The sequence below is a fragment of the Gymnoscopelus braueri genome (genome assembly GCF_963280865.1).
Source record: "Gymnoscopelus braueri genome assembly, chromosome: 2".
NCBI lineage: Eukaryota > Metazoa > Chordata > Actinopteri > Myctophiformes > Myctophidae > Gymnoscopelus > Gymnoscopelus braueri.
The window spans coordinates 23,265,383-23,279,699 of NC_137604.1; the positions used below are offsets into that span (position 1 = coordinate 23,265,383).

At 40.7% G+C, this 14,317-nt stretch overlaps 1 protein-coding gene across 2 annotated transcripts in view; it reads left to right on the forward strand.

Annotated features, from left to right (window-relative positions):
* ift27 (intraflagellar transport 27 homolog (Chlamydomonas)) overlaps positions 1 to 6,966 on the forward strand; it is an 18,192-nt gene extending 11,226 nt beyond the window's left edge. Inside the window, exons 3-8 of one of the 2 annotated variants that reach the window (XR_013934478.1) lie at positions 550 to 609; positions 2,505 to 2,564; positions 4,152 to 4,269; positions 5,365 to 5,474; positions 6,555 to 6,819; positions 6,894 to 6,966. Coding sequence is in view for 1 of the 2 variants with exons in the window: in XM_080450285.1 (XP_080306411.1) it covers positions 550 to 609; positions 2,505 to 2,564; positions 4,152 to 4,269; positions 5,365 to 5,474; positions 6,555 to 6,662 (456 nt within the window). In the remaining variant the exon portion in view is untranslated. Of the gene's footprint in view, positions 1 to 549; positions 610 to 2,504; positions 2,565 to 4,151; positions 4,270 to 5,364; positions 5,475 to 6,554; positions 6,839 to 6,893 lie in introns of those variants that run through there. The other variant, XM_080450285.1, reaches the window with a different exon arrangement.
* The last annotated feature ends 7,351 nt before the right edge of the window (positions 6,967 to 14,317 follow it).

Here is a 14,317-nt window from a genome sequence, read left to right on the forward strand (position 1 = left end):
ACCCCAGCACCCGTAGTCTGGGAAAATAGCAGATCGACAAGCTCACAACGCATTGCGTTGCAGCCCATATTTTCAGCAAAGATATTTAATGTAGACTAGAGCGAAAACAGAAAATAAACTAGCATCAACCATATGGGGTTTAACCCATTAAGACGGGGAACGTATCTGTGTGTCATTTTTTTATTTCTTTGGCTATTCAAAAATAGCAGATATACCAGCTCATAGCGCAGAACTCGGTGCCGCGCTATGAGCTTGTATATCTGCTATTTTTGAAAAATCGTGAACATTTGTGCAAAACTTTGAATATACATGTTTTTTAAAGCCAACATTTGTAACTCAAATCTTTGCTTCTGGGGGGTCCCTGGAACAAAATATTTTGAGATATTATTATTATTATATATATTTTTTCTTTCTTTCAAAAAACTGTTAGGATATAGATTTTTTTTTTTTTAATCAGCCTCAGGTCTTAATGGGTTAATGTGTAGCGAAAACAGAAAATACACTAGCATAGTGGTTAACGGCAATGTGACGGTTGTGTCATTTTGACAGACGACTGGAGTGGAGCCGCTGATGAAGTGTGTGAACATCCCAGAGACCAGCGACAGCGTGGTGAGTCCAACTCTCTCCTCTCCATTACCAGGAACCAGTCGGCCTGTTCCAGTGGTTCTCAAACTGTTTTCATGTTAAGGACGCCCAGATTGATGTTTTTTTTGGCCGCGAAAGCCCCCTGAAAAGATTTTGTGCCAGGGAATCAAATCTCTCTCAAAAATCTTCATGAGAGAAGATTTGTTTTTCACATTTTTTTTTAAATGATTCCAAATGTTTTGACAATAGCAGATCTACCAGCTCACAAAAAAAAAAAATAATTAGCCAAATTGTAAAATAATAAAGTGGCTCAACTGATTTTGATGCTGTATTAACACATTTTTGCTGCGGACCCCCTGGAAACCCCCTCAAGGACCCGTGGGGGTCCCCGGACCCCACTTTGAGAACGGCTGGGCTATTCAACACCAGCTGCCATTCATAAACACTACTGGTGCATATCATGCTGTAGGGCTATCGATAGTTTTCTTAACCATTATTCTATCGATTACTTTTCTAATTAATTGAATAATAATAATTTATAACAAATTGATTTACCACTTAAGAGTAATTTTATGTTTTGTCGCACAACAGTGTCGTACAATAATAGTGAAAAGAGCTGATCTCCAAGCTTGTAGATTGGCTATTTTCACTGTTAGCCGATCTACAAGCTGACAACGCGTCACATCCCGATGCGTTGTGAGCTTTTAGATTGGCTATTTCTGAAAATCTTTGGAAGTATAACATTGTTAAATATATGGTCTGTTTTTGGCCATAGTACAGTATCTATTTTGATAATTTCTTTGTATATTTAAGTCATTTGTCAATCAATTTTTGTTTACAAAGCCTAAAAGACAAACATAAATGTAAAATTTATGTACTGTATATCAGGGTTCCCCAATAGGCGGCCCGGGGGCCATTTGCGGCCCGCGAGAGGCAACTGTGCGGCCCGCGACGACTCCTGTCATTAATATTTTTTAAATAATAATATCTGTATTACTGTTCAAGCAGACTAACAAACACATCTGTAAGTCAATTGTTGATTCTGGACTTATTTTGATTTTCAGTATGTACAACTGGCTGCTGTTAATCTGTATTACTTTTCAAGCAGACTTATTTTGTTTCCAGAGTGCATTTTTTCCTTGTGTGACCCTCAACACAGGATTTAAGAATCCCAGGCCTAAAATAACAGTGTCAAATTAGCTCGATTAGAGAAAAAAAACTAATAAAAAACAAAAAATGTTGCGCATTTCGGCACCCGCGCGCGGGCACAATGCCCCTGGCCCTCGGCTTGGTACCCGAGACATAATTTGGCCCTTGGGGAAAAGTAATTGGGGAACCCTGCTGTATATGTTCCAATGTTCAATGCCAAAAACACAATGAAGTCGTTTTTATCGCAATTATTTGTACCACAATTAATCGTCAACAAAAATGTCATGACAGCCCAAGCCATCATCAGACTGTGTGTGTGTGTGTGTGTGTGTGTGTGTGTGTGTGTGTGTGTGTGTGTGTGTGTGTGTGTGTGTGTGTGTGTGTGTGTGTGTGTGTGTGTAAAAGTTCCTGCCTTGCCTATTGTCACACTTTCCTCAGTATTCATTTATCAGGTTTGTGGCATCACAGCGAGAAAATTACCAACCGCTGGTGGTAGCGGAAATTGGAAATGAAAATAGCAGTATGATTTAGCCTAATGTCCCTCTGTGCATGTAAGATATGATATTTCATCACCGCTGTACTAAATCCATTACTAGAACCCCAAACAAGAATGGATGTGAAACCGAGGAATTATCCCCTATATACCACTGCAGCAAAATCACCGCTGTAATTTCGCTGCGTTTTGTCATTCTCGTTTTGTCTCCCCATCTCTCCCTCTCTGCCTCTCTCTCTCTCTCTCTCTCTCTCTCTCTCTCTCTCTCTCTCTCTAGGAGCTTTACATAATAGACTCTGCTGGCAGGGAGACATTTGTAGAATCCTGTGAGAGAATGGTAAGGATTCAGCCCACATGATATACTGCAAGTGAACAACCTTGAACTAACTTTGGGGGTTCATTTGTCCGTTTGTAACTCAGGGAGTGTACAAAGGTAACATAAGGTTACTCTCAGAGTTAAACAGAGTGTAAAAGTGCTATGTGTTTATAAAAATATAAAATATTGTTAAAAGATTTAAGCTCTGTGTTCAGACAGTAATCATTTATGATTGAGTGTTTGTTCAGTAACAGGGGTCTCCCTGTCTCTCCAGTTCTTTAGTATAAACAGAAAATGCATTTTCAGGTTCAAGATACCAATGTAATCCAATCAGGAGAGAGAACTGCACAAAGATTATTTTATCAGTTTCAATTTTATGGTGTTCCAGTTCCAATTTTCTCTGCTAATTCTTTGGTTACATCACTTCCAATTTATACTGTATCCTGCATGCGTTCTCTCTCCTGATTGTATCAAATGAAATTGGTATCATGACCTGAAGATGTATTTTCTGTTTACCAAAGAGCTGGAAGGGCGAGAGACCACTGGAACTGAACAAACACTCTATAGCAGTGATTACCATCATATTATAGAGCTATTTAACACTTACTTTAACAAAAGATTATCACTTACACTCCCTTTAACACAATTTATATTTTACTGGGTATACACACACACACGCGCGCACACGCTTGAGCTTGGCTATTTTTGGTACATTATTAACCTCTAAATGCCTAATCCTAACTCTAACCCCAACCTGAATATTTTCATAATTGTTTTTAATTTGCTTTACCATGAAACAACCATTTCTCTTGTGAGGACGAGGAAAACAGCCCTCACAATGTCTATTTAGCAAATTCTACTATACTTGTGGGGACATTTGGAGTATAGTGCAAAAAGACACACACACACACACACACACACACACACACACACACACCAGTGTTGATTTTGTCGACTAAAACTATGAAAACAAAATAAAAACTAAGCTACGATGACTAAAACTAAGACTAGTTTTATTTGTTGACGAAATCTAGACTAAAATGTTAGTGAGGGACTAGTGGAGAAGAGATCCAGTAGAACTAAAAGATCTTATGTTTGGTTGTGCTCGTGTGTTGCTCGTGTGTTGCGCTCGTGTGTTGCGCTCTGAAAAAAAAAGGTTGTGAGCTTGTAGATCGGTTCTTCTCAGCATGCAACCAAGTGTAAAATCAGCCATTACGACGCTATCAAGGCCCGCCAAAATACATTTTAGTCAACTAAATCAACTAGATTTACTCGACTAAAATCCAATGATATTTAGTTGACTAAAACTAGACTAAAACTAAAACTTGTCAGATGACTAAAATATGACTAAAACTAAATGAAATTTTATTCATAAGACGGACTAAAACTAAATGAAAATGCTCTGGCAAAATCAACACTTAACTCTTCTCGTCTCTCTCTCTCTCTCTCCCTCTCTCTCTCTCTCTCTCTCTCTCTCTCTCTCTCTCTCTCTCTCTCTCTCTCTCTCTCTCTGAATCCCTCCCTCTGTCTCTTCATTGGCGTCACCATCATCCATCATGGCTCTTCACCATGGTGTTCCATCATGGCTCTTCACCATGGTGTTGTCAGTGGGGCCAGCCCTCCGTGCTGTGCCTGGTCTTTGACCTGAGCAGTCAGCAGTCCTTCAGCAACTGCAGCAACTGGATGGAGAGAGTCCGCACCCACTGCCGGGGCCTCCACGTGCCAGGTGGGTACCACCACAGCCCACTCACGTTTATTTTAATGATCATTCAAACGATTGTGGCACTAACATTCCTTTTTCCTATTTACAGGTATCACAATGATTTTAAATGTTAAAGGTTTTAAAGAAGGAAAAAAAACATTATTATTTAATAATAATAGGTTATATTATCAATGACATCTTAGTGTTTTGCCAGTTATTTGGGGGGTCCACTTACCATATTCTGACAGCCAACTAGTGGGCCCCGGCCCACAGGTTGAGAATCGCTTCTTTATTCTCTCGTCAGCTTTTCTGAAGTGAGAACCAGGGGAGCTGCAGTACAATACCATCAGTGTGTGTGTGTTGCACCCAGAGCAGAATATGCACCAGAGATGTGCTCATGGAATTTGGTCATGGAAATGATCTCCCATTGCAATGGAAAATCATTGAATAGAGAACCTCATACTAGTTTGGGGCGTACTGTAATAATATTCAAATATTTGTATAGAATTTTTCCAAAAAGTTATACAAACATGCAAACACTCATAACAAACTGCAAAAACACCACAGACACTAGTACTGAATACAAGATGAAACGGGTACACATACCATCCAATTACTGATTGACCAAAAATGGAAGGAGATTTTAGTACTATACATTGGCATAGAAAGCGATTCATATTTCAAATTTGAAGTCAATAAAGAAAAAAGAAAAAAGAGAAGAATAAATGAATAAATAGGAAGAATGGAATAGATTTCTTTTAAAGTGAAATGTAATTAAATTCAAAGTAAAAAAAACTGTAAAATAAATAAACTATAACTAGGAGTAAGGGGGAAAGGGATGGGGGGAAATAATGGCTAATGGCTATATTGCAACAGTAGAAAACACCTCAAAAATATTGGGGGGGATGTACTGTATTTGCTTATTTTGTGTGTGTGTGTGTGTGTGTGTGTGTGTGTGTGTGTGTGTGTGTGTGTGTGTGTGTGTGTGTGTGTGTGTGTGTGTGTGTGTGTGTGTGTGTGTGTGTGTGTGTGTGTGTGTGTGTGTGTGTGTGTGTGTGTGTGTACGTGTGTTTGTACGTACGTGTGTGTCCATGCGGGCTGTGTGTGTGTGTGTATCAGGTGTCCTGGTGGGCAACAAGTCGGACCTGTCGGCACGGAGAGAGGTGCAGACATCAGTAGCAGAGGAGTGGGCTCAAAGCCAGGGCCTGGAGTACCATGAGACAATAGCTGTGAGTGCACTTTCATCATCACATGATATTGCATTGTTTTCCTTGGTTTTCGTGTGAAAGGACAGTATTACATAATTGTCGCCGTCAGGTGGAAACCTTGTATGTACAAAACCTGTACTTTTCAGAAAATGGAGGAAAAAAAAGAACACTTGTTTCAATGGATCCATTGGATCCAATTATTTAGTCACAAGCTCTTGTTAATATTTTTCATTGGTTCAATATTTGTTTTATAAAACCCACAGACACGCTTAAAGGTAGGGTAAGTGATATTTTTTGGTTAAAACAAAAAGTATTTTGTTAAAAGGTTAAAGCACTATATTCTGATAGTAATCATTGCTATAGAGTGTTTGTTCAGTAACAGGAGTCTCCCCGTCTCTCCAGCTTTTTAATAAATAGAAAATACATTTTCCGGTAGGTGTCAAAATCTCAGCCAATCAGGAGAAAGTACCAATTTTTAAGCTTCATTTTTATAGTGTTCCAGTTCCAATTTTGCATGCTCATTTCTTAGTGTCATCACTTCCAATTTCACTTGTTTAATCTATATCCTGATTGAGTTCTCTATCCTGATTGGATAAAGTTGGAAATGAAACTGAAACTGAAACGAAAATGCATTTTCTGTTTTATAAAGAGCTGGAAAGACGTGGAGACTCCTTTTACTGAACAAACACTCTATAGCAATGAGTACTATCAGAATATAGAGCTATTTAACACTTATTTTAACCAAAGAAAATCACTTACATGAAAAAATATAAAAAGTTCATATATGGAGACAGTGTCCTTGGTTTGGAGTGAAATGACAGTATTACATAATCGTCTCTGTCGGGTGGAAACCTCATATGTCCAAAACTGTTACTTTTCAGGATTCAAATTCAAAAACAGCTAAAGTATCAGATCTACAAGCTCAAAACATGTCGCTTCGCGCAGCGTTTCGAGCTTGCGGATCTGCTATGCTTTCGAACGCTTTCATGTGACGCTGTATAGTATGATCAAGTAGGGCGTTAATTTACGAAAAAAAACACAAAAACGATATTCAGCAACTACACTCATAATCTTCTGTGTGTTTTTGTGCTGTGTTTGCAGAAGGAGATGGAGAGCTGTGAAGCACCGTTCCTAACGGTAGCCCGGGCCTTCCACTGTCTTTACCAGGAACGCAGAGAGACCATGCAGAATCTCAATGCTGCTCTCTGAAAACCTTACACCAGGGGTCTCCTTACACAGGCGGTCCGGGACCCCTAGGGGGTCCTCAAAGTGACTACTACAGGGGGGCTGCCAAAACCTTACACCAAAGAGGATCCAATGCACTTTAACCACTTAACCCATTCAATCCCGGAACGCATACTACTGTGTCATTTTTGTTTTGCTCTTCAAAAATATCAGATCCACAAGCTCGTAGTGCGGCACCGAGTGCCGCGCTACGAGCTTGTAGATCTGCTATTTTTAAGCAAAATTTTGAGTTACAAATGTTCAAAGATTTGCACAAATTGTCACGATTTCTCAAAAATAGCAGATCTACAAGCTCTACAAGCCACGAGCTTGTAGATCTGCTATTTTTGAATAGCCAAAGACATCTTAAATGACATGATGGGTTAAGCCTCACTGTATATCATTGCTGTCGGGCAGAAATTCTATCTCCATATTATAACTTAAAAAATAACAAATTATGCCCCACTTGATCATACTACAAGCGTCACACAAAAGCATCAAATGTAGCCGATCCACATGCTCGAAAGCGTTTTGAGCTTGTAGATCTGCTACTTTAGCTTTTTTTTTAAAAACATTTTAATCCTGAAAAGTAACTGTTTTGGACATATGAGGTTTTTTCACCCTGACAGACACAATATACTTCGTGTCATACGACGAACGGTGAAAATAGCCGACAATGCGTTGTTGTGGTCCGATGCATTGTGAGCTTAGTAGATCGCCAGGTAAAGTGGTTGGAACCCAGGCTGAAAAGCAGGCAACATGTTAGCATTCTGAATGAATGCACAACACATTCCAAATGACCTTAAGTCATCATTTAGATTTTCCGCCAGCGGAATAAGTACACGAAGCGCCCAAAATAACACATAACCCAGAGGCTGGACAGCTGGCTGGCCATTTGGGGGGAACTGAGGAATAGTTTGTGGACACATTCAAATACAGGTCATACGTTTTTTTTCTTTTATACTCCAAAAGAAACCACATTCTGGCTCCTTCCTTTTTCTGCGGTAATCACTGGCTTACTGTCTCTTATCTGCTAGTTCCCTATTCTGTGCGTTTGGGGGCAATTGTTGTGTCATCATCACTGCGTCTTGTTGCGGAACAAGGACACTCCAACTGCAGAGGAAGGAGCGGAGTCCCGATATACTGTATTCCTCTCCTCTCCTCTCCTCTCCTCTCCTCTCCTCTCCTCTCCTCTCCTCTCCTCTCCTCTCCTCTCCTCTCCTCTCCTCTCCTCTCACCTGCGTCTGTTCCAGTGTTGATTTCGTCGACTAAAACTATGACGAAAAATGTCTGTCGACTACCTTTTTTCACTTAGGAAAACAAAATAAAAACGAAATAAAAGCTAAGCTATGATGACGACTAAAAATATGACTAAATATACTGACAATTTCGTCAACAAATAAATACAAGACTAAAATGTTTGGGAGGGACTAGTGGAGAAGAGATCCAGTAGAACTAAAAGACAAGTCATCATGGGTGCACGCGGGCGTCACCGACAGAAAATAGTTGATCTACAAGCTCACAACGCGTCGCGCTGCAGATCGTCTATTTTCGGCTGCAGTTAAGTGGACATCATTTCGATGCCATCACGGCCCGCCAAAACGTTTTTTTTTGTCGACTAAATCAACTGTAGATTTAGTCGACTAGTCGACTTATGATATTTAGTTGACCAAAACTAGACAAAAAGTAAGACATTTCAGGTGACTAAAATATGACTAAAACTAAACAGACTTTTATTCAAAAGACTATGACTAAAACCAAATCAATATTTGAGGTCAAAATCAACACTGGTCTGAGGGAGGTGCAGATCCTACTCTGTACTTTATATACATCTCACACTCCTCCTCCTCGCCTCCTTTTAGTTTCCGAGGTTATACTGGGTTTGCAGTCACCCAGTATAACCTCTCTCTCTCTCTCCAGTCTGCTGTGCTTCGCTCCACCGCCCCCCCACTGCAGGCTAGGGTTCATACGGCTACACCAAGCAAGGACTCTGAATCTTTCTCCTGTTTTCTTTTCAACTCGAGTCTCTCTCAGTTCCTGCGATTGTCTTTTTCTTTCTGTTTGCTTCTTTGTTTCCCTGCTCTTTTTTCCTCTCTCCCTCCCTCCCTCTCTATCTCCATCTCTGTCTCTCTCCCTCTCTCTCTGTCCTCCCCAGCTGCAGCCCCCTCACATCATTTCAGTCATTTCCCAGATGCGGCGCTGTAACAACCAGTAATCACCGTTCTAATTAGCTGCCTCCCATTCAAAACGGGGTCAACGCAAGCGTCCTTGTATTCTCTGCCTCTCCCCTTTCAAATAGGCCACGCCGGATAATGCTACACCACACACACACAATTGTGTCTCTCATCTCAATTTGCTAATGTTCAAATTGACTGTGCCCCAGAACGGAGATGATTTATAATATTTTATATTCTCTACAGGGGAGAAAAAAAAGCAAAGTAGGTCACTGATTTTGGTGCGTGATACTTTCTTTCTCTATATAATTATGGCCCATTGGAAGGCGCATCCATTTGTGTTTTTTGAAATTATGAGAAAGGAACATCGGATAACTCTCCCCTCCCTCCCCTCCTCCCCACCACCACCCAAATGGATGGTGTTTTGAAAAGAAACGCTGTTAATTTGTATGCAACTGTATTAAACGGCTTGTAATTGTTAGTGCAGCAGTGTAATGTGTTTGTACTTCTGGAGTGGGTGATCATAATTACAGTAATTCCTTCTACTTCTCTCTCTGTCTCTCTTCTATACATCTGTACTTCTCCGTTATGTGTGTAATTTCCTCAGGTATATATATACGAGTAGCCACCTGATGTAGGGCTGCAACTAGCAACTATTTTCTTAGCCATTATTCATACTTTTTCGATTAATCGAGAAGCATGTATTTGATTAGATATTTTGTCATTCTTTATTTATCAACTAATCGATTAACCACTAATGTGCCATTTTATACTTAGTTGCACAACAGTGTCATGCAAAAATAGTTCAAATAGCCGATCTCCAAGCTCACAGTTGTGAGTCTTTTTGAAGCTTTTCGTCCATTTGATTATTAATCGATTATTTTATTAAAGGATATTATAGATAATTTTTATAATTGATTACATCGATTAGTGTAATTGACTGTTGCACTATTAATCTAATGATCCAAATAGCCTGTATTCTCAGTATGTAGTCTGTAGGCATGCCTATTGCCTAGACCAGGGTTACTCAAAGTGGGTGCCGCCAAATACTTTTTTTTTTTTTTTAATTTATCAATATCACTTCAGTTTTACCACACATTAAAAGTCTTTGTCATGGTCCTTCAAACGTGTATAGAAAGTTTTAACAAAAAATTCCACTCCATTGATTCATGGCAGGTGTTTTTCTCTCACATTTCTAAAGCCTTTTCAACTGCAATGAAAAAAGAAATCTTTGCCTGCGGGTGTCGCTGGTGAGGGATTTTGCCTGTCAATCATCGCCTCTGCTCCGCCCCCCCCAAAGGAAAGGATAGGGGAGGGGATGGGCAAGGAGGAGAGTGGGCGGGATTAATCGGCTGTGACCTCACTGCCGAAGGGCCAAGCTCAGATTACTTTTCAGCCTAATTATTCAGAAAACCCCAGACCACAGAAAATCCACTGAATGTTCAAAGTTCAGATTTTTTGGGTGTAATTGAGGCCATAAAACCCCCCAAAAAAACATTACAAATTAAAAAAGTGAAAATGAATGTCATAGAACCTTTAAAGTATAACAGTGTAATTCAAGTTATTTACAGGGGTGACCTGAGACAAAAGCAAGTTTGAGAACCACTGGCCTAGAAGACCATGTCCTGAACTGGTTTCAAGGTGCTGCAAGAGCACACGAGAAGGCAGGGGTGGGGGAAATATACCCATATGTACTTAACCACTTAAACCCTATATGGTCTACCGGAGTCCCTCAGGGCTCTATACTAGACTGTTTTTGTGGGGAAAGCTTTCGCTGAAAATAGCAGATCAACAAGCTCACAGGGCTTGTCGATCTGCCATTTTCAGCGAATGTCTTCCCCACAATGAGGATGCTGGAGTTTAAGTGGTTAAGTAGCAGAGCACTATACCACAATATAAAAATGCTCTGTTACAAGTAAAGGTCCTATTTTCTAACTTTAGTATGGGCATCAAAATATACTTTAAGTGCAAAAGTTGTCAAATAATCATAGTAAAAAAGTGCTATTTTGCCTCTGATGTTGCGGAGTAGAAGTATAACGTATTGAAAAACTAAATAAGCAGCACTTAAGTAAATGTACTTGGTTACTTTCCACCACTGCGAGATGGTAAATCACATACAGTGAGTACATCTTATAAAACCACACTGGTTACTGTAGAATCCCCAACAGTGTCTCCTGTGCACTGTAAATGATGCAGCTTCATAGAGCATAAGAACACTGAGCTCTAATTTATTACATTTGGGTTCACAAATCTTGACCTCAATTGTTCAGGGTAATAGGAGTAGTATTTAGGTGCTTTTACAGGGTGGCTGCGTCAAGCCGTTGAACACTGCAGAGGCACTGTGCTACAGTAGGTTATCTTGCCATGCTACTCGCACACATTAGTATTCAAAACCCGTCTTGTACTTCAACGCCAGCCACCAGCACAGCGACAATACCTGCTGTACTCCTCTTGGCCAGGGGAGGCACCATTAGCTGCAGTAGGTTCCTTCTGTCGTTGACCTTTCTCTTATCCTCATGATATTCTCATGCTTTTGCTCCAGAACCGATTAAAAAAAACAAAAAACATTGGTGCAAGCAGATATGGCTCATAGCTCCTCCGTGCTTGAAGATCTGTTAAAGGCTTTGGCTGCGGACAGATCTTAACAGCTCTCTTGACAAAGTGGAGACCGACTTCTGTCACTCAGTTACTGGAGGAGAGAGAGATGGACCCACTTGTTGGGTGTTTGCTCTGACGGAGGATTGTTTATGGTTATGTCTGTTCTTTTGGACAGTTTACCATGGTGTATGATGAAGAAATGTGAGAAAAAGGAGGGTATATAACAATGATTAAAGATACATTAAACATGTGATATTATGAGTGCATGGTGTGCTCTTCATCCCTTTAAGCCTCCAGGACACCCAAACATAGAAGTGCTTGCATTTCATTTGCATAAAAACATCCTTTGTACTTTGTAAAAAGAGACTATGATTTCACCCCTGTGTGTGTGTGTGTGTGTGTGTGTGTGTGTGTGTGTGTGTGTGTGTGTGTGTGTGTGTGTGTGTTTGCTACTACTCCTACCGATTAGTAGCAAAATTCGGATTCAATTCTACGATTGGCTTTCAAAAGTTTGCGGGAGGGGTCCGTTTTGCACGTCATGCTTCAAGCACCACTGGATCGATCGGCGGGAAACTTTGCGCGCACACTCCCAGCAGGCCAAGGAAGAATCTCCACTCCAAGAAATCGGCCAGTTATAGAGCACACATCTTTTGTTACTACTCTTACAGTTTTTGTCCAAACCTCACACAAATTGGTACACTGTATACATCTCTGTTGTCATGTGATCAAGATGTATCTGTCACATTTCTCATATTCCATTCCGATTGGCTTCCAAAGTTTTTGGGGTGGCCAGTTTTGCACAAAATGCCACACATAATGAATGCAGCACTCGATTGCTGTGAAACTTTGCATGCACATTCCCACTAAGCCAAGGAAGAACCTCCATCCCACATTTTTCACATCTCCTCACTCATGGTGGCGCTGCAACAGCGCACTTCACGCTTTGGCGTATAACTCTTGAACCGTAGGTTGTACAATCAACATATTTTCCCTCTGGATTCCTTGGATCAGGCCGCAACTTAGGCCCTGTTTGTGCCAGGTTACATTTTCTGCCATTTTCTTCAAAACACCTTTTGCTACTACTCCTACACATTTTGTCCAAAACTCACACAAATCAGATTTGTCGGATCCCATTCCAATTGGCTATGGCTCCCTTCCCAACTTTGCGGGCCCTAGTCAACCCGGACTGACGGAGACCTGTGCTCCGAGGAGCATACTTTTCTAGTTAACAGTGATTCTTATAGGGAAGCTTTGTAATGGTGATACATGATTGGACAGATACCAACAGTGATGCTGATTGGATGGCTCGTCTAACAGTGCCCCTATTTGGACAGTTTACTTAACACTAATATCAGCTATTGCAGGCCAGGCTTAACATACTCGGGCAATAATATTCTGCCATCCTCTGTTTAAAATGTAAAAACAAGAAAGTTTGAATGAAAGTATGTGTGTAAATGTTATGTCCCTTATGGCTGGTGCATCTAAGCCAAAGCTGCATCCTCTCCGCTTCTCATTCTGTCTTCACACCACGGCGATAATGGGTTTACAGCGTTGGCCATGTTGCAGTGCGGTGACAAGCGGAGCTTCAGCAGCTTGCCTGGTCACGCTTTGATCGCCACCAAAGAACGCTCGGGGTTATTGGGACACTGCCGGACATTTGCTTATGTCATGTATGGCCACAATGAATTGAGATGTGGCCAAGCGCTCGATGCACAGACAATGGGGAAACGTGTATGTTTTGATGTAACAATGATAATGATGATGATAATAGTAATAATGTATTTTATTAATGGCCGCCTTTCAAAGCACTCAAGGACACCATACAGGTCACAGTTATAAACAAGCAGCAATGTATCCAAGACGTCATAAAACCGAACAAAGCAATTATATACAATAATAAGTTAATGCAATAGATAAGTATAAAATCATCATCGGCGCAAAGCAAAGAAATCAAGTAGGACAACAACACTATTATGGCAAATGTATGCTCCTTCGTACAAAGGTGTCACGTGCCTAAAATAGTCGATCTACACGTATCTGTATATCGCCTCTTTGTCGGGTGGAAATCTCATTATGTCCAAAACTGTTACTTTTCGGGATTCAAATTCAAAAATAGCAAAAGTAGCAGATCGACAAGCTCGAAACGCGTCATGCGTCATGCGTTTCGAGCTTGCAGATCTGCTGCTTTGATACGTTTGTGTGACGCTGTCGTATGATCAAGTAGGGCGTTCATTCAGGAAAAAATAACAAAAGTTAAAACATGGAGATAAGAGGTTTCTGCCCGACAGCGACGATTATCGCCTGTTTTGGTCATGTGACACCGCCGTAGGCCTATACGCATAGGTCAGGCTGGTATCAGGCTTTATGAGCCATTTTGGAGCCTGTGTTGCTGCATTGCTTTAAGGGACGTCTCGCTGCAGTGCTGGAACACAGATGCTTTGTATTCATGGGACGACGGGCCTGAGCTCAGAGCTGCAAAGGTCCTGCTCATGTTGTACACCTGAACTCGCTGTCCCGCTCTTTTGTCTCCCCTTCTTCTCCCGTTGCTCTCTGTCTGTTTCTCGCTTGTTTTGTCTGCTGTCTTTTGTCTCCTCTACAGTAGTCTATAGTCTGACTGTATAGCCGACCTCTTTGGTACTTTGTGTTATGATGGCATATCGCTTGCCTCTATCAGTTAATCCTTTAAAATGTCTCCTCCCAAAAGCATGAGAACAAAGTGAGCAGAAAGGGTTCGGTGTCAGAAGGAAAACTAATTTTTCAAGTTTTAAAGAATTTGAATTTTTACATTCATTTATATCAATATTATATTATCAATAAAATCTTAGTTTTGCCAAATATTGGGGGGGGGGGGGCTATTTGCAATATCCT